The sequence below is a fragment of the Euleptes europaea genome, chromosome 1, assembly GCF_029931775.1.
Source record: "Euleptes europaea isolate rEulEur1 chromosome 1, rEulEur1.hap1, whole genome shotgun sequence".
Lineage (NCBI taxonomy): Eukaryota > Metazoa > Chordata > Lepidosauria > Squamata > Sphaerodactylidae > Euleptes > Euleptes europaea.
The window spans coordinates 7,660,383-7,681,978 of record NC_079312.1 but is presented as its reverse complement, the minus strand read 5'-3'; the positions used below and the strand labels follow the sequence as shown (position 1 = coordinate 7,681,978).

Genomic DNA, 21,596 nt, shown 5'->3' with positions numbered 1-21,596 from the left:
TTTGATAGGTAGAATATATAAATTATTAATTGAAATTAATTTAGAACAGGAAAGAATCAAACCAGTAATGCTGAAATGGATGAGAGATTTAGCATTTAATATAGATTTGGATATTTGGGAAAATTTATGGAAGAGTTTAAATTTACAATTACGAATGAAATTAGAGAAAATCTATATAAAATGTTTTATAGATGGTATATAACACCTGTGATGATAGCTAAAATGAAAAAAGGAGAGACGGACTTATGTTGGAAATGTGGAAAGGAAAGAGGCACCTTTATGCATGCATGGTGGACGTGTAAAAAAAATAAAAAAAATTTGGATAAAGGTTGTCAGAGAAACTAATAATTTGATTAATGTTAATGTAAAAAGAAAATTGGCATTTTGTTTAATGGGAATCCCACAAGGAAATCTGAATATTAATGATAGAATTATCTGTCAATATAGTTTTGCTGCTGCAAGAATTGAAATTGCAAAAATTTGGAAACAAATGAATAAACCTTTAATAAATGATTGGAGAGAGAAACTATGGACTTATATGAGGTTGGCCAAATTAATGGAATTCCTTCATGGAAAGGATATGGAAGAATTTAAAAAGATGTGGAAAAAGGCCGCCACATATTGGGACAAACTGGCAAAAATGGATTTTTCTATGTTATTTAGTGAGTTATAGAAATTAGGGTTTTTTTAAATATCTTTACATTATAGTAAAAATAAATAAGTTTAAAACTGTTAAGACACTTCTGCGGAAGTCAGGTGAAGGGTCACATACGGTGGTGGGTAAGGGGGTATCTTATAAGATTTAATAATGATATTTTAAAAATTGTATTAATGATATATCTATATATAGATATATATAGATATATATAGATACTCCTGGTTTTTTATTGTTATTCTTGTTCATTATTAATTTTTTTTGTTAATAATTGTTAATTTTCTTTTATGTTATAAAACTTAATAAAAATATATATTAAAAAATAACCGGATCAGGCCAGCTCCCTCTAGCTCTCAAGGGACTTTCCAGGCTGATGACATCATTACTAGATCCATCTGATCTAACCTGCACCTGTCAAACTGATCTGACAGCCTTGTAATCTTGACATCCCCTCCCACACAAGACTGGAGACTTTACTTGAGAATCTGTTCTAGCAACGACAGACCAAGAAAGGGATCTTGGAGTGATAGTGGATAGCTCAATGAAGATGTCAGCCCAGGGTGCAGCTGCTGTGAAAAAGGCAAATTCCACACTGGCCATAATTAGACGAAGAATAGAGAAAAAACTATTGCTATCATACTGCCCTTGTACAAATCTATGGTGAGACCACACTTGGAATACTGTGTACAGTTCTGGTCACCACACCTAAAAAAGGATATTGCAGTGCTTGACAAGGGGCAGGAAAGAGCAACCAAAATGACCAGGGGGCTAGAGCAACTGCCCTATGAGGAGCGGTTATAAACACTTAGGGCTGTTTAGCTTGGAAAGAAGGCAGTTAAGGGGAGACATGATAGAGGTCTATAAAATTGTGCATGGTTTGGAGTGGACAGGGAGAAGCTTTTCTCCCTCTCATATAATAAAACGCAGAGTCATCGCCTGCAGTTGGAGGGTGAGAGATTCAAAACAGATTAAAGGAAGTATTTCTTCACACAATGCATAATTAAATTGTGGAACTCCCTGCCCCAGGATGTGGTGATGGCTACCAACTTGGAAGGCTTTAAGCGGGGGTGGACATGTTCATGGAAAATAGAACTAACCATGGCTACTAGTCAAAATGGCTATTAGTCATGATGCACACCTAATCTCTCCAGTATCGACGGAGAATGCCTATTAGGTGCTGTGGAAAACAGGCAGGATAATGCTGCTGCAGTTGTCTTGTTTGTGGGCTTCCTAGAAGCACCTGGTTGGCCACTGTGTGAACAGACAGCTGGACTTGGTGGGCCTTGGTCTGATCCAGAAGGGCTTTTCTTATGAGAACAGGTATTACATTATAAAATAAAAAAACAGAAAACACAAAGCAAGATATTTAAAAACCCTAAAAAGGCAAATGCAGTCTTAGCCTGCATCAACAGAAGTATAGTGTCCAGATCATGCAAAGTGATGGTATCGCTTTACTCTGCTCTGGTTAGACCTCAATTAGAGTACTGTGTTCAGTTTTGGTTACCACAATTTAAGAAAGATGTAGACAAGCTGGAACGTGTCCAGAGAAGGGCAACAAAGATGTAGACATAGTTTATCTAGATTTCAGTAAGGCTTTTGATAAGGTTCCACATAGTATTCTAGTTGACAAATTGGGAAAATGTGGGTTAGATCCTATTATTGTTAGATGGATCTGCCACTGGTTGACAGATTGTACCCAAAGAGTGCTAGTTAATGGTTCCTCGTCCACTTGGAGAGAAGTGACTAGTGGAGTTCCTCAGGGATCTGTGCTGGGCCCTGTGTTGTTCAACATCTTTATAAATGATTTGGATGAAGGAATAGAGGGGATGCTTATTAAATTTTCAGATGATACTAAATTGGGAGAGGTAGCAAATAGGGTAGAAGACAGAGCCAAGATGCAGGATGATCTTGACAGGCTGGAGAAATGGGCTAGAACTAATAAAATGCACTTCAACAAAGACAAATGTAAAGTTCTGCATTTAGGTCAGAAAAATCCAATGCATAATTATAGGAGGGGGAAGACTTGTTTGAGCAGTAGTGTGTGTGAAAAGGATCTTGGGGTCTTAGTAGACCAAACACTGAACATGAGTCAGCAGTGTGATGCTGTAACTAAAAAGGCAAATGCAGTCTCGGGCTGCATCAACAGAAGTATAGTGTCCAGATCACGCAAAGTGATGGTATCGCTTTACTCTGCTCTGGTTAGACCTCAACTAGAGTACTGTGTTCAGTTTTGGGCACCACAATTTAAGAAAGATGTAGACAAGCTGGAACATGTCCAGAGAAGGGCAACAAAGATGGTGAGGGGTCTGGAGACCAAGTCCTATGAGGAAAGGTTGAAGGAGCTGGGTATGTTTAGCCTGAAGAGGAGAAGACTGAGAGGGGATATGATAACCATGTTCAAGTACTTGAAGGGCTGTCATATAGAGGAGGGGGCCGAGTTGTTTTCTGTTGCTCAAGAAGATCGGACCAGAACCAACGGGTTGAAATTAAATCAACAGTTTCCGTCCAGACATTAGGAAGAATTTTCTAACAGAGCGGTTCCTCAGTGGACAGGCTTCCTCGGGAGGTGGTAAGCTCTCCTTCCCTGGACGTTTTTAAGAAGAGGTTAGATGGCCATCTGTCAGCAATGCTGATTCTGTGACCTTAGGCAGATGATGAGAGGGAGGGCATCTTGGCCATCTTCTGGTCACTAGGGGTGTGGAGGGGGGAGGTAGTTGTGGATTTCCTGCATTGTGCAGGGGGTTGTACTTGATGGCCCTGGTGGTCCCTTCCAACTCTATGATTCTAACACATTAGCAGAACGACACTTTGTTATCAAAAGCCTTCCCTTTAACTTTAGCAGTCACCAGTGAAACCGACAATCTTACACACCATTTGCCCAGTGGCTATGAAATGAATTAAGCTGGCTAGACTTACACCACACTCTATTTTATGTAGCCTCTCCCCTGTGAACCCTCAGATGTGTAGTTAGGTTACCATTCAAAGAGAAGCACTTTCCACACTCCAGGCATTTATATGGCTTCTCCCCTGTGTGAACCTTTTGATGTCTAGTTAGGTCACAATTCTGAGAGAAGTACTTTCCACACTCCCAGCATTTATATGGCTTCTCGCCGGTGTGAACCTTTTGATGTGCAGTTAGGGTACTATTGCAAGAGAAGCACTTTCCACACTCCAAGCATTTATACGGCTTCTCCCCTGTGTGACGCCTTTGATGTTGAGTCAGGTTGCAACTTTGAGAGAAGCACTTTCCACATTCCAAGCATTTATATGGCTTTTCTCCTGTGTGAACCTTTTGATGTGAAGTTAGGCTGCCATTCTCAGAGAAGCACTTTCCACACTCCAGGCATTTATATGGCTTCTCCCCTGTGTGAACCTTTTGATGTGAAGTTAGGTGAGAATTCTGAGAGAAGACCTTTCCACACTCCAGGCATTTATATGGCTTCTCCCCTCTGTGAAATCTTTGATGTTTAGTTAGGTCACCATTCCAAGAAAAGCACTTTCCACACTCCAAGCATTTATATGGCTTCTCCCCGGAATGAACCTTTTGATGTTCAGTAAGGTGGCCATTTTGAGAGAAGCGCTTTCCACATTCGAAGCATTCATATGGCTTCTCCCCTGTGTGAACCTTTTCATGTTTAGTTAGGCTGCCATTCTCAGAGAAGCACTTTCCACACTCCAGGCATTTATATGGCTTTTCTCCTGTGTGAACCCTTTGATGTTTAGTTAGGTCACCATTCCAAGAAAAGCACTTTCCACACTCCAGGCATTTATATGGCTTCTCCCCTGTGTGAACCTTTTGATGTGAAGTTAGGTTACTATTCTGAGAGAAGCACTTTCCACACTCCATGCATTTATATAGCTTCTCTCCTGTATGAACCCTTTGATGTTTAGTTAGACTGCTACTGCAAGAGAAGCACTTTCCACACTCCAGGCATTTATATGGTTTTTCCCCTGCATGAAGCTTCTGATGTATAGTTAGGTTACCATTCAAAGAGAAGCACTTTCCACACTCCAGGCATTTATATGGCTTCTCCCCTGCGTGAAGCTTTTGATGTATAGTTAGGTTACCACTCAAAGAGAAACACTTTCCACACTCCAGGCATTTATATGGCTTCTCCCCTGTGTGAATCTTTTTATGTACAGTCATGCAGCTACTGGAAGAGAAGCACTTTCCACACTCCAAGCATTTATATGGCTTTTCTCCTGTGTGAACCCTTTGATGCGTAGTTAGGCTGCCATTGGATGAGAAGCACTTTCCACACTCCAGGCATTTATATGGCTTTTCTCCTGTGTGTACCCTTTGATGCGTAGTTAGGGTGCCATTGAAAGAGAAGCACTTTCCACACTCCAGGCATTTATATGGCTTCTCCCCTGAGTGAACCTTTTGATGCATAGTTAGGCTGCTATTGAAAGAGAAGCACTTTCCACATTCCAAGCATTCATATGGTTTCTCCCCTGTGTGAACCTTTTGATGTGAAGTTAGGTTGCCATTGCAAGAGAAGCACTTTCCACACTCCAGGCATTCATATGGCTTCTCCCCTGTGTGAACCTTTTGATGTGAAGTTAGGCTACTATTGCAAGAGAAGCACTTTCCACACTCCAGGCAGTTATATGGCTTCTCCCCTGTGTGAACCTTTTGATGCTTAGTTAAGTTGCTATTCTGAGAGAAGTACTTTCCACACTCCAGGCATTTATATGGTTTTTCTCCTGTGTGAACCCTTTGATGCATCGTTAGTATGCCATTGCAAGAGAAGCACTTTCCACATTCCAAGCATTTATCTTCATTATTTTCCACAACCGTCCTTGCTGATTCCTTTTCCCTCACCATCTCCCTCACATCTGGAACTGCAAAAGAGAGACAGAAATTGAAGAATGAAAAGATAAGATTAGCAGGTACAGTTCTATTGTGTTCATGTAGGAAGCATGCAGAGACAGAATGAGAAAAAATGCTCTTTTTTAAAAAAGTGTGTTTTAAAAAATATATTTTTTTGTTTAAAGGAAATGAAAAAATATGGACAGACTTCAAACTGGAGGCTGGAGCCATGGACAGATAAGACAGATATTTCTTAAAACCTTGAAAATGACCTGGGTTTGCAGAAAAATCTGAAATTTTAAAAAGTGTACTCAGTGTCCATTGCTAAAAACAACACAGTACTGCCAGCCTTCCAATCATGGTTTCTGTCATAAGCAGGGGAAGGAGACAGGACCAGAGGGTGTTTGACTTTTCAAGGTCCACTCACCTAGGCCAGGCCCAGCAGCAACCAGGGCTGGGTAACAGGATATTACATGAGTTGCATGACTCACCCAGGACTGGCTACTTGCTCCTATTCAACAGCACTCACACTGTAAAATTCAGCATGGTGTAGTGATTAGAATTTCAGACTAGAATCTGGGAGAGCCAGGTCGAAATCCCCACTTTGCCGTGGAGGATGAGTGGATGACTATGCACTCAGCCTCACCTACTTCACACAATTGCTGGTAGAATAAAATAAGGGAGAGGAGAATTGTGTAAGCTGTTTTAGGCCTCTATTGAGGAGGAAGGCAGAGTATGAAATAAATAAATAATAAATATAGCTGAACATGAGGGCATTCAAAGATAGTGTCAGACTCAGGCGTCTGTCCCTAGCATCCCATAAACGGTCAGGCAGGTGATGATCCTAAGCTGCGCCAATTTATTAGGAGAAAAAAGACCGATTAAAAGAAGCTGACCGCCTCATGAGCTGGTGAGGCCACTAATAACCCTAGGTAAGCGAAATACAGTTTTAAAGCATTCTAGGCAGGAATTGAGAAACACAGCGCAGGAACTTCAAGATAGTGGTTCCCAGGAAACGAAGTCATAACATGAATGCATATGGGGTAAACAAGAGAAACGAAACTGTACACAATACTCGTAGCATGAGAACTAAACCTTGACCAGCAGCCAGGAACTGACCTTGTCTGGAAGCCAGACTCTGGCCTGCGAATGTCAAAAGCCTCCACTACGGCAGGTAGCAAAGGCCTGACATTCTGCCCCCCCCCTCGCTTCTCTCAGCCAGGTGAGGTTTGTCGGGGTAGGCTTCGTGGGTCACCCGTCTTTTTCCGCACAAAGAAGGCTGGAGAGGAATGAGGGGCTGAGGAGGGCCGAATGAAACCAGGGGCTAAATTCTTGTCTAAAAACTCTCGGAGAACCGACTTTTCTTTTGGACTCATGGGGTAAATTTTTCCTTTTGGCAGATTGCCTTCCCCCACCACTTCAATGGCACAGTCTGTCTTGCAATGGGGGGGAAGGAAATCACACTCCTGATCAAACACATCTGCAAAGGCTGCGTATTCTTTAGGCAACTGGTGAGTACAAGGACTCCCAACCCCCGCAGACAAAGCACAGGTTCTCACAGCCGCTTCCCTGCAATGACGGTCACACTGTGGCTGGGTGAAAGCAATAGTCCTGGCTGCCCAATCTATGGTAGGACTGTGTCCTTGTAACCAGTTTTCTCCTAGCACAACTGGATATTGAATGCCTGGAGCAATAGTGAAGTTGCTCCCAATGGGTCCCCACCCCCATGGCCACTTGGCCTGTGCGCTTGTCTACAGGATCCCCCCGAAAGTCTACCATCCATCTGAGCAAATTGTATGGTTTGGGGCAAGCGAATGGCTTTCACTTTTAAAGCCTTGAAAGTCTCTTCGTTGATTAGGGTTTGTGCGCACCCTGAGTCCACTAAAGCTTTCAGTGTCATCTGGGGGCCCCCTCTGTAATTTTGTAACACAACGTCCAGATACACAGTCTCCCCCATGTTGCTCGCCATCTGTGGAGCTCCTGGCTTCTCGGCTGAAGCAGTCTGCTGCTGAGCTCCGATTACAGCAGACCCGGGTCGTTTTTTGCTTGGCGACTCCAAGCTCCCTCCTCTTCTGAGGCCGACGAGTTGTTCGGGCTCGACCCGGTCATATTTGTAATCCGCGATCCTGTTGGATCGAGTGGTGTAGTCTGTTGATCCTCCTGGGCACTCGGGGCAAGGTTGAGAGCGGTGGGCCCTCGCCTGCTGGCAGTTGTACTCTTCCAGTGGTCTTTACCTCCAGCCCGAGTCGTCATCTCTGTAGACAGGCGAGGCACGGTTTGCGGCAGCTCAGGTCGGGACGGACAAGCAGCCGCGAAGTGTCCTGTTCTGCCACAAACGAGGCACGCCCTGCTCTGAAAATGCTTCGTTTTCTCTGGAGTCGGGGCGGTGGGCGTCTCTGGCAGCAGGTAGTTCCCTCTCAGGGCTGCCTGCCCCGGACATGGGCCCGAGTCTTGCGTTTTGCGCTGTCTAGACAAGTTGAGCAATTGCTGGCAGTTTTCCACTTCCACAGCCAGTAAAATCCACCCCTCCAAATCGGGAGGGTCTCCTTGCATAAATGCCCAGTACAGGATCTCAGAGTTTAGTCCCTCATGGAAGTATTGTACTCGTGTGGCTTCGCTCCAGTCTACACTTTTGCCGACTAGCAGCTGGAATTCATTAGCATATTGCATTACTGGCTTAGTCCCCTGGCGCAACTGCAGAACAGCCGTCTTGGCCCGCTCACTCTGGAAAGGATCCTCAAAGTGCAGCCTCAGTGCGATCATAAAATAATCCAGGGTCTGGAGGGAACGGGAGCGAAGATCGAACTGTTGACCCACCCAAGCTGCCACTTCTCCTTCCAGAAGCAAGGCCACATACCGCACCTGGCTCTCTTCAGAAGCGAAAGTAGTCCCTTGCTCCCTCATGAAACCATCCACTTGGAGCAAAAAATAGGGAAGTTTATCCCCCAAGCAGTCAAAAGAGATACGCAGCTCCCTCTGTGGAGCTGGCAGTTGTGGTGGAGGAGCGGGAGGTCTCGGAGCAGGAGGTACCAATGGGGCGGCGGGCGGGAGCGGAGCGCCCGGAGCAGCAGGCAGTAGCGGAGCTGCCACGGGGGCAGGCACTGCTAATGGCACAATGGGCGCCAGTTGCCCCTGCTGACCCCAACAGAGATCAGTAACTTCCTGCCAAAATTCAGTCATCTGGTCCTGCATCACTGCAAAACGCTCCAAAAGCTCCTGGTGCTGATGAAACAGATGTTAATACTCCTCGTCACTCTCCGGGCTCCGTTGCCTTTGGCGCGGCCGGCCCCCATCCCGGTCTCGCCAGTCATGAGTGCGGCGGAGATTGGCACCCCACAACTATGGCTCCCCCAAAGGCCCCCACATCCTCCGAAAGCCCCATGTCCCTGAGACCTGCATCAAAGGGGAGGTCTGAGGGAGCCTCCAGATCCCTGAAGGTCCCCAGCTTTCGTCGCCAGGTGGACACGCCAGTTGAGCACTGTGCCCGGGTGGAGGGTAGTCATGACTCCAAGAAGTCTGGTGCTCTCGCGGTTTTGCGAACAGCCCCCAGACCCACTCGTTCACTAGGCTGTCTGGGAGCCTCCAGTGCTGCTTCGGCTGCTTCCTCGGTAAGGCGTTGCTTCACCTCCGCCTCAAGTCGTAGGCTAACCTCCCGGAGGCGCCCTTCCGCCTCCGCTTGGGTGCGCTCCTCGGCTTCCCGTTCCTTGGCCAACTGCCTGTCCGCCTCCACTCGGATGCGCTCCTCGGCCAACTGCCTTTCCGCCTCCGCTCGGGCGCGCTCCTCAGCCAACTGCCTTTCTGCCTTCGCTTGGGCGCGCTCCTCAGCTAAATGCTGGTTGGCCCGCTGGGCTTCCTCATGCCACAACGCCTCCTCCTCTGCTAGCTGACGTTTGGCTTCCAGGGCGGTGAGCCACCACGCAGAGTCAGTCGTTCGTTCAATAACATGAGCGAACGACTCCTGAATGAGTTGTTGCGCTTCCTCCTCGGTAAGCTGACCCTTGGCTTCTTCCAAGAGTATTCGCTGGCGAGCTGCCCGTTCAGCCAGCTGTGCAGCCTCCTGCTCAGCAAGTCGCCCCTCGATCGCTTCTAGGAGCGAGGCCCGGAGGTCCTCCTCTGGGGGCTCCTGCCATAGCGTTGGAAGGAGCACAACCCCCGGTCGAGAAAGGGTATGGAAACAGGGGATTAGTGGCCTAATGTCAGACTCAGGCATCTGTCCCTAGCATCCCATAAACAGACACGCGCAGGCAGGTGATGATCCTAAGCTATGCTAATTTATTAGGAGCAAAAAGACAGATTAAAAGAAGCTGACCGCCTCACACAGAGATGAGGCCACTAATGATCCTAGGTAAGCGAAATACAGTTTAAAAGCATTCTAGGCAGGAATTGAAAAACACAGCGCAGGAACTTCGAGATAGTGGTTCCCGGGAAACGAAGTCATAACATGGGCGCATCTGGGGTAAACAAGAGAAACGAAACTGTACACAATACTTGTAACATGAGAACTAAACCTTGACCAGCAACCAAGAGCTGACCTTGTCTGGAAGCCAGACTCTGGCCTGCGAATGTCAAAAGCCTCCACTTCGGCAGGTAGCAAAGGCCTGACAGATAGGTTGGCCGGTAGGCAATAAAGAAGGAGAGGAAGTAAAGGAAAGAAGTAAAGAGGATTGCAGAATGGACTCTAGGATAGTTAGGTCGATAGGGAACTAGTTGGAGAGCTGCTCCCAAAGAGTAGTCAACCGGACACCTCCCTCCAATCAGATGAAATGTCAAGGACATTTCATTGTCAATGATATTTCATCTGATTGGAGGGAGGTGTCCAGTGCGGTGCCACAGGGCTCAGTTCTGGGCCTGGTACCTTTCAATATTTTTATAAATGATCTGGATGAGGTGGTAGAGAGACTACTAATTCAATCTGCAGATGAGACCAAATTAGGAGAAGCAGCAAATACCCCGGAAGATAGAGACAGAATTCAGCAAGATCTGAACACATTGGAAAAGTGGGCAGATCAGTGCAAGATGCAATTCAACAAGGATACATGCAGAGTTCTACATCTAGGTAACAAAAATGAGAAGCATGCATACTGGAAGGAGGATACACTTCTGGGTAGCAGAGTGCATGAACAGGATCTTGCAGTATGGGTGGACTGTAAACTAAATATGAGCCACCAGTTTGACGCAGCAGCAAAAAAGACTAACATGGTCATGGGGTGTATCAACAGAGGCATAACATCCAACCTGTGAGATGTCATAGTCCCGCTGTACACCACATTGTTCAGGCTGCCTAGGGAAGTGGTGCGCTGCCCCTCACTGGCAATCTTCAAGCAGCGGCTGGACAAACACTTGTCAGGGATGCTCTAGGCTGATCTAGGCTGAGCAGGGGGTTTACTAGATGGATGTATGGCCCCTTCCAACTCTGTGATTCTATGAAACACTACGAGGGTCAATATTGGCCACCCGCTTCAGGATGATGGTGAGAATGAAGTGGCAGAAACATCCCTCTCCTGTTTGCAACAAAACCAAAGACGTACTCAAGAGAAGCCAGGAAAGTGCCACAGCACAGAAAGGGAGTTTGGAAACTCTCTCCAGTGAAAAAACATGAGATCTCACCACTTCCTTAACCTGCAAAAGCCTGTGTGGTAGCCATTGGGATGTCTGACTAGGGGAGGGGCTGTGGCTCAGTGGTAGAGCATCTGCTTGGCATGCAGAAGGTCCCAGGTTCAATCCCTGACATCTCCAGTTAGAGACTAGGAAAGAAGGTGATGTGAAAGACCGCATCCTGAGACTCTGGAGACCCCGCTGCCAGTCTGAGTACACAATACTGACTTTGATGGACCAAGGGGAGTCTGGTTCAGTATAAGGCAGCTTCATGTGTTCATGTATGTGATCATGGAGATCTGAGTTCAGATCCCTGCTCTGCCACAAAAAGTTGGCCTAGTCATGTGCTTCAGGTAGACTTACCTCACAGACTTCTTGTGAAGGTGAAATGGAGTGGAGGAGAACAAGGTAAGCCCCTTTAAGTTCCCATGAAGGAGAAACAAAACACAGACCAGGAGGGGGGTTAAGAACATCCCTGAGCTATCAGAGCCAGTGGGGCGGAGTGCCACAACGGCAGTGCCACTTCAGCTAACCCTGGTTAGTACTGCACAGAAGGCAATAGTAAACCACTTCTTACCTCTAAAATCCTATGATGAGACAATCCAAAATGAAAAAAGATGCAGTACTGGAAGAGGGAACCCCCAGGTCAGATGGCACTCAATCAGCTACAGGGGAAGAGTGGAGAAGTCCGAAAAGCGCTATTCTTAATGACGCAGCTGGACTAAAGCTAAAAGCTACTTGAGGCAGACAAATAGGAACATGGAATGTGAGAAGCATGAATCAAGGTAAGCTTGAAATCATAAAACGAGAAATGGAACGTTTAAATATTTCAATTCTGAGAGTGAGTGAACTAAAGTGGACTGGATTAGGACATTTTCAGTCACAAAACTACGAAGTGTTTTACTCAGGGAATGACAAAAACAGAAGAAACAGAGTTGTTTTAATAGTGAGGCGAGATGTAGCACAGGAAGTCAGGGGCTATAATGAAAGTCTGGCCCAACAGCATCAATCAGACGTCGGGAAAAGCCTATCACCTTTACTCAAGCGTATGCCCCAACTACAAGTACTGATGAGAAAGAAATTAAAAGCTTTTATACTGATGAGGAAGAAATTGATCACACGCCTAAACAAGATGTGCTGATGATCATAGGTGACTGGAATGCAAAAGGAGGAAACAAAGCAGAATCAAATATTGTTGGTAGATTTGGGCTAGGAGCACAACATGAAGTAGGAGAGCGACTCATAGAATTCTATCAAGACAGCCATTCGTTCCCTGTGAACACATGTTTAAGGCAACCAAACAGGCAACTGTGTATGTGGACATCACCAGATACCCGATATAGAAATCAAATAGATTACACAATTGGAAGAAGATGGAGAAGCTCTATTCTCTCTGCTAAAACAACACCAGGAGTCAACTGTGGTGCAGACCATGAACAGTTAATATTGAACATCAGAATAAAGCTGGGGGGAAAACACACCAGAACGTTCTTACTGTCAAACTACAACATTCCTGAACAGTTTAAAGACCACATAAAGAACAGATTTGCCTTACTAAGTTCGAGTGAATGTGAACCAGAAGAACTTTGGGTTAAAATGGGAGATATTATCAAGGAAGATTGAGCAAAGAGTACTCCTGTAGCCAAACAAAATGAAAAGTCTTGATGGATGACTGAAGACACTCTTAAATTTGCTAAAGCTAGAAGAGAAGTAAAAGTAAAAGGAGACAAACAAAATCTAAAGTCTAAATGCAGCATTCCAACAACTCGCACATAGAGATAAGGAGAACTATCATAATAACCAGTTGTGTGAAGAAATACTTCCTTTTATAGGTTTTATTCTCTATTCCTTAATTATGGACAGCATGGAATTTGCCTTTTTCACAGCAGCCCCACTGGTTGACATCTTCATCGAGTGATCCACTACCATCCCAAGATCCCTTTCTTGGTCTGTTGCTGCCAACATCCCAAGATCCCTTTCTTGGTCTGTTGCTGCCAGCACAGATCCCATCAGTGTATATGTGGAGTTGGGATTTTTTGCCCCAGTATGCACCACTTTCCACTTGCTCACATTAAATCTCATTTGCCATTTTAATTCCTCCAGTTTGAAGAGATCCTTTTGGAGCTCCTGACAGTCCGATTTTGTTTTAACCACTCTAAATAATTTTATGTCATCTGCAAACTTGGCCACCTTGATGTTCACTCCCAACTCCAGGTCACTGGTAAACAGGTTGAAAAGCGCCGGTCCCGCCATAGACCCCTGAGGGACCTCAATGCTCACATCACTCCTTTGTGAGAACTGACCATTGTTTCCTACTCTCTGCTTTCCATTTTTCAGCCAGCTCTCAATCCACCATGACTATGAAGTCTGGTTAGCAGTCTTTGGTGAGGGACTTCGTCAAAAGCCTTTTGGAAATCCAAATACACCATGTCCACAGGCTCAATCCTGTCCACATGCTTACTGACACTATCCAAAAACTCTAAAAGATTATTCACAGTGTGTAACCGTGTTAGTCTGTCTGCAGCAGTAGAAAAGGCAAGAGTCCAGTAGCACCTTAAAGACTAACAAAAATATTTTCTGGCAGGGTATGAGCTTTCTTGAGCCACAGCTCACTTCTTCAATTCTTCAGATGGTATCAGAAATCAGAAGGAGATTGAGTCTGGGAGAGGCAGCCGTGAAAAAGCTAGAAAAGAATGCTAAGTGTAAGGATGTGTCACTGGCAACCAAGATCAAGTTAATTCATACTATACTATTCCCCTTTACTATGTATGGACAATGAAGAAAGCTGTCAGGAAGAAAGTAGATTCCTTTGAAATGTGGAGAGTTTTATGGATAAATCAGTGGGTTCTAGATCAAATCAACCCTGAACTCTCACTAGAAGCTAAAATAGCTAAACTGAGGCTATCGTACTTTGGTCACATTATGAGAACAGGAATCACTGGGAAAGACAATAATGTTAGGAAAAGTGGAAGAGCCAACAGAAATGGATTGACTCAGTCAAGGAAGCCACAGCCCTTAGTTTGCGAGACCACAGAAAGGCTGTTAATGAAAGGACTTTTTGGAGGACACGGATTCATAGGGTCACCATGAGTCGGAAAATATTTGACGGCACTTAACACATAACACACACAAACCCATGGGTAGCAGCACCAGCAGGCAGCACCAGGAGAAGAACTCGGCCTCTGTGCCCTGTCTTTTGGCTCTCCAGGACAGCTGATCAGCCACTGTGTGAAACAGGACGCTGGACTAGATGGACAACTGGAGTGATCCAGCAACACTTCTCTTCTATTCTTAAAGAAGAGAAATGGGATTCAATTCTTCAACGATTTCAGCTGAACATGCAGAAGCCCCATATTTTTTTTCCCAGGGGAAGGAAGGTAGGAAGGTTCCTGTCGGGGGGGGCAAAGGAGGCCAAAGTGCACCTCCCCGTACTTCCAAGCTTCCGAGAGATATTTCCAGACATACAGAACAGCATTCAAATATTTAGTGCTTTCCTCTTCTCGTGCTGTAACACTCCCAGGTGCGGGAGTTCCATTCCTCCCTCTGTGGCAAAGGGAATTGTCTCCTGAAATTCAAGAGTGTCAAAGGAAGATGCAATCCCCTCCCTTCTCTTCTGTGTGCATAATAAAAGAGAAACGATCCTTACCCAGAGAGGTGACAGTCTCATAATTTTCCTCTGTAACTTCCCAGAAGAGTTTTCTTTGGCCTGGATCCAGCAGAGCCCATTCCTCCTCCGTGAAGAACACGGCTACCTCCTCAAAGGACACTGGTGATCTCTGAAAGGGAAGAAGAGTTGGTTTTTACATGCCAACTTTTTCTCCCACAAGGGATAATCAAACCGGCTTACAATCACCTTCCCTTCCCCTCCCCACAACAGACACCCTGGAAGCTAGGTGGGGCTGAGAGTGTGACTAGCCCAAGGTCACCCAGCTGGCTTCATGTGTAGGAGTGAGGAAACTAATCCAGTTCACCAGATTAGCATCCACTGCTCATGTGGAGGAGTGGGGAATCAAACCTGGTTCTCCAGATCTGTGTCCATCGCTCCAAACCACAGCTCTTAACCACTACACCATGGTGGCTCCAACTCAGCTCAACCCAATAGACAAGAAATTGATCACTTTCCATCTTTCCCCTCCCTTCTTACAATCCATGTGGTTAAGTAAAGCTAGTTTAGTAATTAATGACCACATAAAGGATACTGATTTCCAGGAAGTACTGGTTTAGGCCTGCAGTGTGTGCTCTCCGCTACTGTTTAACTTAGCTCCAATGATCACACATCAATATGCATGTTACCTATCTATACTAAGAGTTCCAAGACATCACCACGCGTTGACGCTGACTACATTTAATGTTCTGCCATCTGAACGCCTGACAGGAAGGTACCAAAACTTCTGCCTAATTGTACATTTTATCCTTGCTCTGTTATCCTAATAGAGACACCGGCTCATGTACGTTTCCAAGGTAGATTTTATGAACGGGCACACTTGATTTATTGGAATCTCTGTTGACCAATAAGAAAATGTTCTCTGAGCAGAAGTTTCACTCTGCTTCTGAATGGCCTGTGGGCTATAATAAAGACCGACTTCACACCAGCTGCTGAGTCAGAGAGCTTCTTGAGGATGTCGCTCATTGGAATAGTCAAAAAGGGCAAGAGTCCAGTAGCACCTTAAAGACTAACAAAAATATTTTCTGGTAGGGTATGAGCTCATTGGAATCACACTCTAAAGGGAGCAACAGAAGGTTTTTAAAGGTCTTCCATTATAGGAGCAAAATATGGCCAAACACGTCTTTGGGGGTGGCCTGTGGAGCTCGCAAAAAACAACACTGAGAATGAGGACCCAGTAAGGACAGAGAACCCTGTTTGTATGTGACCAGGAGTTCACCTAAGTTTTAATAATAAAATAGACGCAGGCTGGTTGCCTGCAACACTTTCAAGACACTGAAAACAGAGAGTCCCTCCGGCCACCTCTTCTACTTTCACTTCTGTTCACAAGCGATTTCACTTACCCAAAAGCTGTTGAGGAAATCCTGAACTCACCTTTCCTGCAGACATGCAAGAGTCAAATTCTCCCTCCAGCCGGGGGAAACAAGAGAGAAGAGAGGCCCTCTGGGGTTCCATATTGCAAAGTTTTCCTTCTCCAACTCCAGGAAAAACTACTCCTTGGACATCGACAACAGACAGGGTTGACCTCTCTGGTGCTTGCAAGGCCTGCTGGAAAATGTAGTTCCCTGAAACAACAAGACACAAATGGAATGAAAAAGCCCAAAGCATCTAGGAATGTGGAAGAGAAGGTTTTGTTGCCCGTTTGTCAGTATGCGGGGCAGCTTCACATGTACATCAATAAAAAATCTTTGCTGTTTTTGAAAACCCCTGTTTCAGTGATCTGTGTACTCTTTGGGCTCAATACAAAACCTGCCTCACAGAAGAGACCCAAAGCTTTTCCTTTTGTTACCCTAAGAACATCTTGTCACTAAGGGGAAGGTTTATACCACACAAAAACAAAAAGGAAATAATGTGGAACCAGGAACACAGTGGAAAATGAGGCGCCCCCTAAAAGTTTTGCTAAACATGGAAGCAATCGTAATCCCCAGATCCCACCCCGAGCCAAGGGCTTCTTGCATTGGAACCTACGATTGATGGTGGAACACAGAACTCAGGTGTCTCAAAACTGGCCACTCGCCTCAGGATGATGCGACTCTCAGTGCCAGAAAGGAACTGAATCAGACCATCCTGCCACAGATTCACTCTGTTCTGGGAAACAATGGAAGTGAAGGCTGCCTATTTACAGCAGGCAGAAATCGTCACAAAATATAATAGCACGGTGAGCTATGGGATTGGCAAGGGGCATAAGCAGGTCAGACCTGTAGCAAATAAATCATAGAATCATAGAGTTGGAAGGGACCATCAGGGTCATCAAGTCCAACCCCCTGCACAATGCAGGAAACTCACAACTACCTCCCCCCCACACACACACAACCAGTGATCCCTATTCCATGCCCAGACGATGGTCAAGATGCCCTCCCTCTTTTTAACTGCTTAAGGTCATAGAATCAGCATTGCTGACAGATGGCCATCTAAACTCTTCTTTAAAACCTCCAGGGAAGGAGAGCTTACCACCTCCCGAGGAAGTCTGTTCCACTGAGAAACCACTCTAATGGTTAGAAAATTCTTCCTAATGTCTAGATGGAAACTCCTTTGATTTAATTTCAACCTGTTGGTTCTGGTTTGACCTTCTGGGGCAACAGAAAAAAAACTTGGCACCCTCCTCTATATGGCAGCCCTTCAAATACCTGAAGATGGTTATCATATCCCCTCTCAGTTTTCTCCTCTTCAGGCTAAACATACCCAGCTCCTTCAACCTTTCCTCACAGGACTTGGTCTCCAGACCCCTCACCATCTTTGTTGCCCTTCTCTGGACACGTTCCAGCTTGTCTACATCTTTCTTAAACTGCGGTGCCCCAAACTGAACACAGTCCTCTAGCTGAGGTCTAACCAGAGCAAAGTGATACCATCACTTTGCGGGATGCTTCTGTTGATGCAGCCCAAGACAGCATTTATAAAGGGCTACTAGCCATAGTGACTGAAGTGAACCTCCATATTCAGAGGCAGTAAACCCCACACCACCAGTGCCAGGAGGCAGCTTCAGGAGCAGTGTTTGGCCTCTCTAGTGAGCCTGTCTGACTCTCCAGTGCAGCTGATCGGCCACTATATGAACAGGATGCTGGACTAGATGGACAACTGGACTGATCCAGCAGAGCTTTGATTTTTTAGTGATTGCCATGGAATAAACAAAAGCCACACTTTGTTTTCCAGAGGAAGGAGGGTAGAAATGCAGAAACGTAAAGGTGGAAGGGACCTCCAGACTCATGTAGTACAGCCTCTTATGCAATGAAGGAAATCTACAACTCTAGCATCCCCCCTCATTCCCACATTGACTCTTAGGGCATTTTCACACAGCCCACATAATGAACTTTCAATCCACTTTCAGTGCATCTCAACGATCATTTGCAAGTGGATTTTGCCAGTTCACACAGTACAATCCACCTTCAAAGTGCACTGAAAGTGTATTGAAAGTGACTTCCGGTTGGTCAAGATGGCGGAATGACCGCACCTTTCAGGAGCAGGATTGAAAATACCTGTTTTGTGGCTAAAAACTATATTCTTTAGCCCTGGGTCAGAGGATTTTCTTCACAAAACCCAACTCTCAATAGGGAGAAGGAACGTCGCTACTCTACACAGGCTACGGATGTACCAGCAGGCAATTTCAGGCAAGTCCTCGCAATTCCGACCTACCAACCGACCCCCCTCCATTTCCCTTTTCCCTCCCTCCCTTCCCCTAATAACGCTACCCCCATATTGACAAACAATGAGAAAAGATATTAAACTAATAAGAACTCCACTAATTATTGTTTCTTGTCTTTCAGAGGACTGCCCTGCTCGGAGACTCGGCGGAGAGGAGGAGGCGGCCCGAGCCGGAGGTTTGCGGAGGTTGGAGGTTTGCGGAGGAGGCAGAGGCGGCGGCGCTGGCTGGAAGTGGACGGTCGAGGGCTTGGCATCGGCAGACTGGGGGAAAGACACAGAGGTGGCGGCAGCGGCTCCAAAAAGTGACTGGTGTGACTCAGAAGGCGGCGGCATCACAAGAAGTGACAACGCGGGATGCCAGTCGGTGAAGCAAGGCGGAGGTCGCGACTCCCAAGCCGTGAGTGAGACTTTGACTGACAGCCAGTTTGATAAAAATGGGGCTGAGAAAAGGCGCTGAACTGAAAAAACGGCTGACCACTTTAACTCTCAACCCCTCTCAACTCTCCTCAGTGGAGCAACACGAACTTCCGGTGACTCTCAAAAGGGAAACAAGACCAAAACTACAACTCCCAGGAGGCATAGCGGCACCAAGACACAGAGTCAATAACGTGCACGAGTAGTTAACTAGAAATTGATCTCTCCAGTGTATTAAAACCTTCTGATAGACTAGGGATCCGGATGGGCACAGCAGATTGGTGATTAACATAAATGAATTTAAGTGTGGAATTAATATAAATACATGATTGAGTGGAAATTATAATATGTGAATAATCAGTTGATTTAATTAACCTATCTATATGTGATAGCTGTATTTAGATAAATAATTTTCTATTGGTAATATCTCTGAGCTAATCCCATATTTAAAAATCTCACAGAAGTCAAAAGTTAACAACTATTGATGATTTTGATAATTGTAAAAAACAAAAAATTGAATATAGAGACAAATATTTGAGTGTTAAATTAAGTATTAGCACAAGCTATACTATTTGATATATATATTCTTGTGTACATTGATAAGTTAAATAAGAACAACTGCACTAAAGTTAACTCAAAAGACAAAATATTGTTGATTTACCCGTGCATGTCAGACAACTACAAAGAACTACAAACTAGAAGACGAATCTACAGATACAACCTAATGAAAAAAAATAGAAAGACAGGGAAAAAATCCATACCCTCCAAAAAAGAGTTGGAAGATCTGGAGAAAGAAGGAGAGGAAGAACTAGGAGAAGAAGAGGAGGAGGACTTTGCAGAACAGCAAATATATCAACCGCAATCAGGCAACGGGACAAAATCCAACATGGAAAAGATGTTGGAACAACTGGCAACCCAACTTGCTGCACTCACAACCCAAGTAGCCGGAACAGAAGAAAGACTAAACACAAAAGTAGATCAAGTCAATAAAAAAATGGATAAAGTGAATAAAGCACTCGAATTGTTGACAAAGGAGTGCGTTTCAGTTAGGACAGACGTCCAGAAGGTGAAAACTGAAATTAAGACAGTTAAACAAGAACTAGCTACAGGATTTCGGGATATAAAACAAAAACTAGAGGAAAATACTAAAGAAATCTTATCTAATAAACAAGATATTAAAAAACTTAAAGAAAGACAAACTAGAGTGGAGAAATCACAATCAGAGCAAAGAGCTTGGAAAGAAGACACGGAATATAGGTTGGCATCCACTGAAATGCTATCGAAAGAAACAAATCTTCGCTTTCAGGGGATCACTGAAGACATAAAACCAGAACTCTTGGAAGAGACAATGACACAGACCTTGGCAAACTATCTGGAAATACACGAAGAACTTCTGGATATGAGACATATATAGAGTGAACTGAGTGTATGCAACCAGGAAGAGACTTCCAAGAGAAATCTTGATAAAATTCTCTGATAAAAAAATAAAAGATGAAATTAGATCCAAACAAAGAAAAGAACCTTTAGTTTTTAAAGGTAAAGAGATTGCAATCCTCCCAGATATTCCACTGGCGGTGAGGAAGAAAAGACGAGCGTTTGACTCACTACGGAAATTACTTCGAGAATTGGAAATTTGGTATAAGTGGATCGGTCCATATTTTATGAGTGTACAGCTGCCAAAAGAAAGAAGATTAATCAGAAATGTAGAGGAAGCACAAGATCTAGAAGAAGAATTAGTGGCAGAAAGAAAAAAGAAAGGAGAAAAGCAGGTAAATCAAGCCCGCTACGAAGTAACGGTAAAAACCAGTCATCCGAACACGACAATGGCCTCCTAGATGAAGCCGCAGCCTATAAATAAAGATATAAAATGGAAGGTCTAAAGATAATCTCAATTAACGTCAACGGACTGAACACACCACAGAAGAGGAAGAAAACCTTTCATGCTTTAGCAAAACATAAAGCAAGCATACTATGTCTTCAGGAAACACACATGAAAAGAAAATATAATTATTTACTTAATGATAAGAGACTCGTAATGTCTATACATCCACAGCGAGGGAAAAGAAAAGGGGCATAGCTATCTACATTAAAAGATCCCACCATCAAAGTACTGGAAAAAATAAAAGACAACGAGGGCAGACAATTAATACTTAAGCTCCAATTACCAACGGGGGAAGTAAAAATATTGGCGTCAACATATACGCCTTTAACATCGAAAAAAGAGTTCTTCGCTGAACTCTTTGCGGTATATTATATTAAAGAAAGCGGTATATTACCACAAAATGTAAAGCAATATATGCAAACTCTTAACCTACAGGATATTTTGAGGTCTAAAAATCCAAGAGTTAAAGAATACACTTTCTACTCGGACAGACATCAATCGTATTCGAGGATTGATACGTGCTGGGCTTCATCATCGCTTCTAAGAAATCTTGATTACGTGGAAATATTACCAAGAGTCCTCTCCGATCACAATCCTATTGCAATAAAATGGCACAAAAATATAATGGAACATACAGATGGAGATTGAACGATACATTATTGCTTAGAAAGGCAGATCTTGATAAAAGTCGTATAGAACTTAAAGACTTTTTTCAGAGAAACGAAACACCAGGAATGAGTCAGGCCACAATTTGGGATTGCTCAAAGGCGTACATGAGGGGTATATTTATCGCAATTAACTCTAAGAATACAAAGGAGAGAGAAAAATAACTGGTAGAGCTACAAACGAAGATTAGACAACTTGAGAGGTCCCATCAGTCAACGGGCAATAAAAAGAGTCTAAAAGAAATTACAGAAGTTAGACATCAAATTGA

The 21,596-nt window shown here is 44.5% G+C and overlaps 1 protein-coding gene across 1 annotated transcript; it reads right to left on the bottom strand.

The window, feature by feature from the left end:
• Nucleotides 1-3,584: 3,584 nt before the first annotated feature.
• Nucleotides 3,585-7,437, bottom strand: LOC130479634 (zinc finger protein 345-like). Its single transcript, XM_056852062.1, has 3 exons — nucleotides 7,245-7,437; nucleotides 4,197-5,500; nucleotides 3,585-4,028 (listed from the first exon to the last, which is right to left on the bottom strand). The coding sequence occupies exons 1-3, from the start codon at nucleotides 7,435-7,437 to the stop codon at nucleotides 3,585-3,587; spliced, it is 1,941 nt and encodes a 646-aa protein (XP_056708040.1).
• Nucleotides 7,438-21,596: the final 14,159 nt, after the last annotated feature.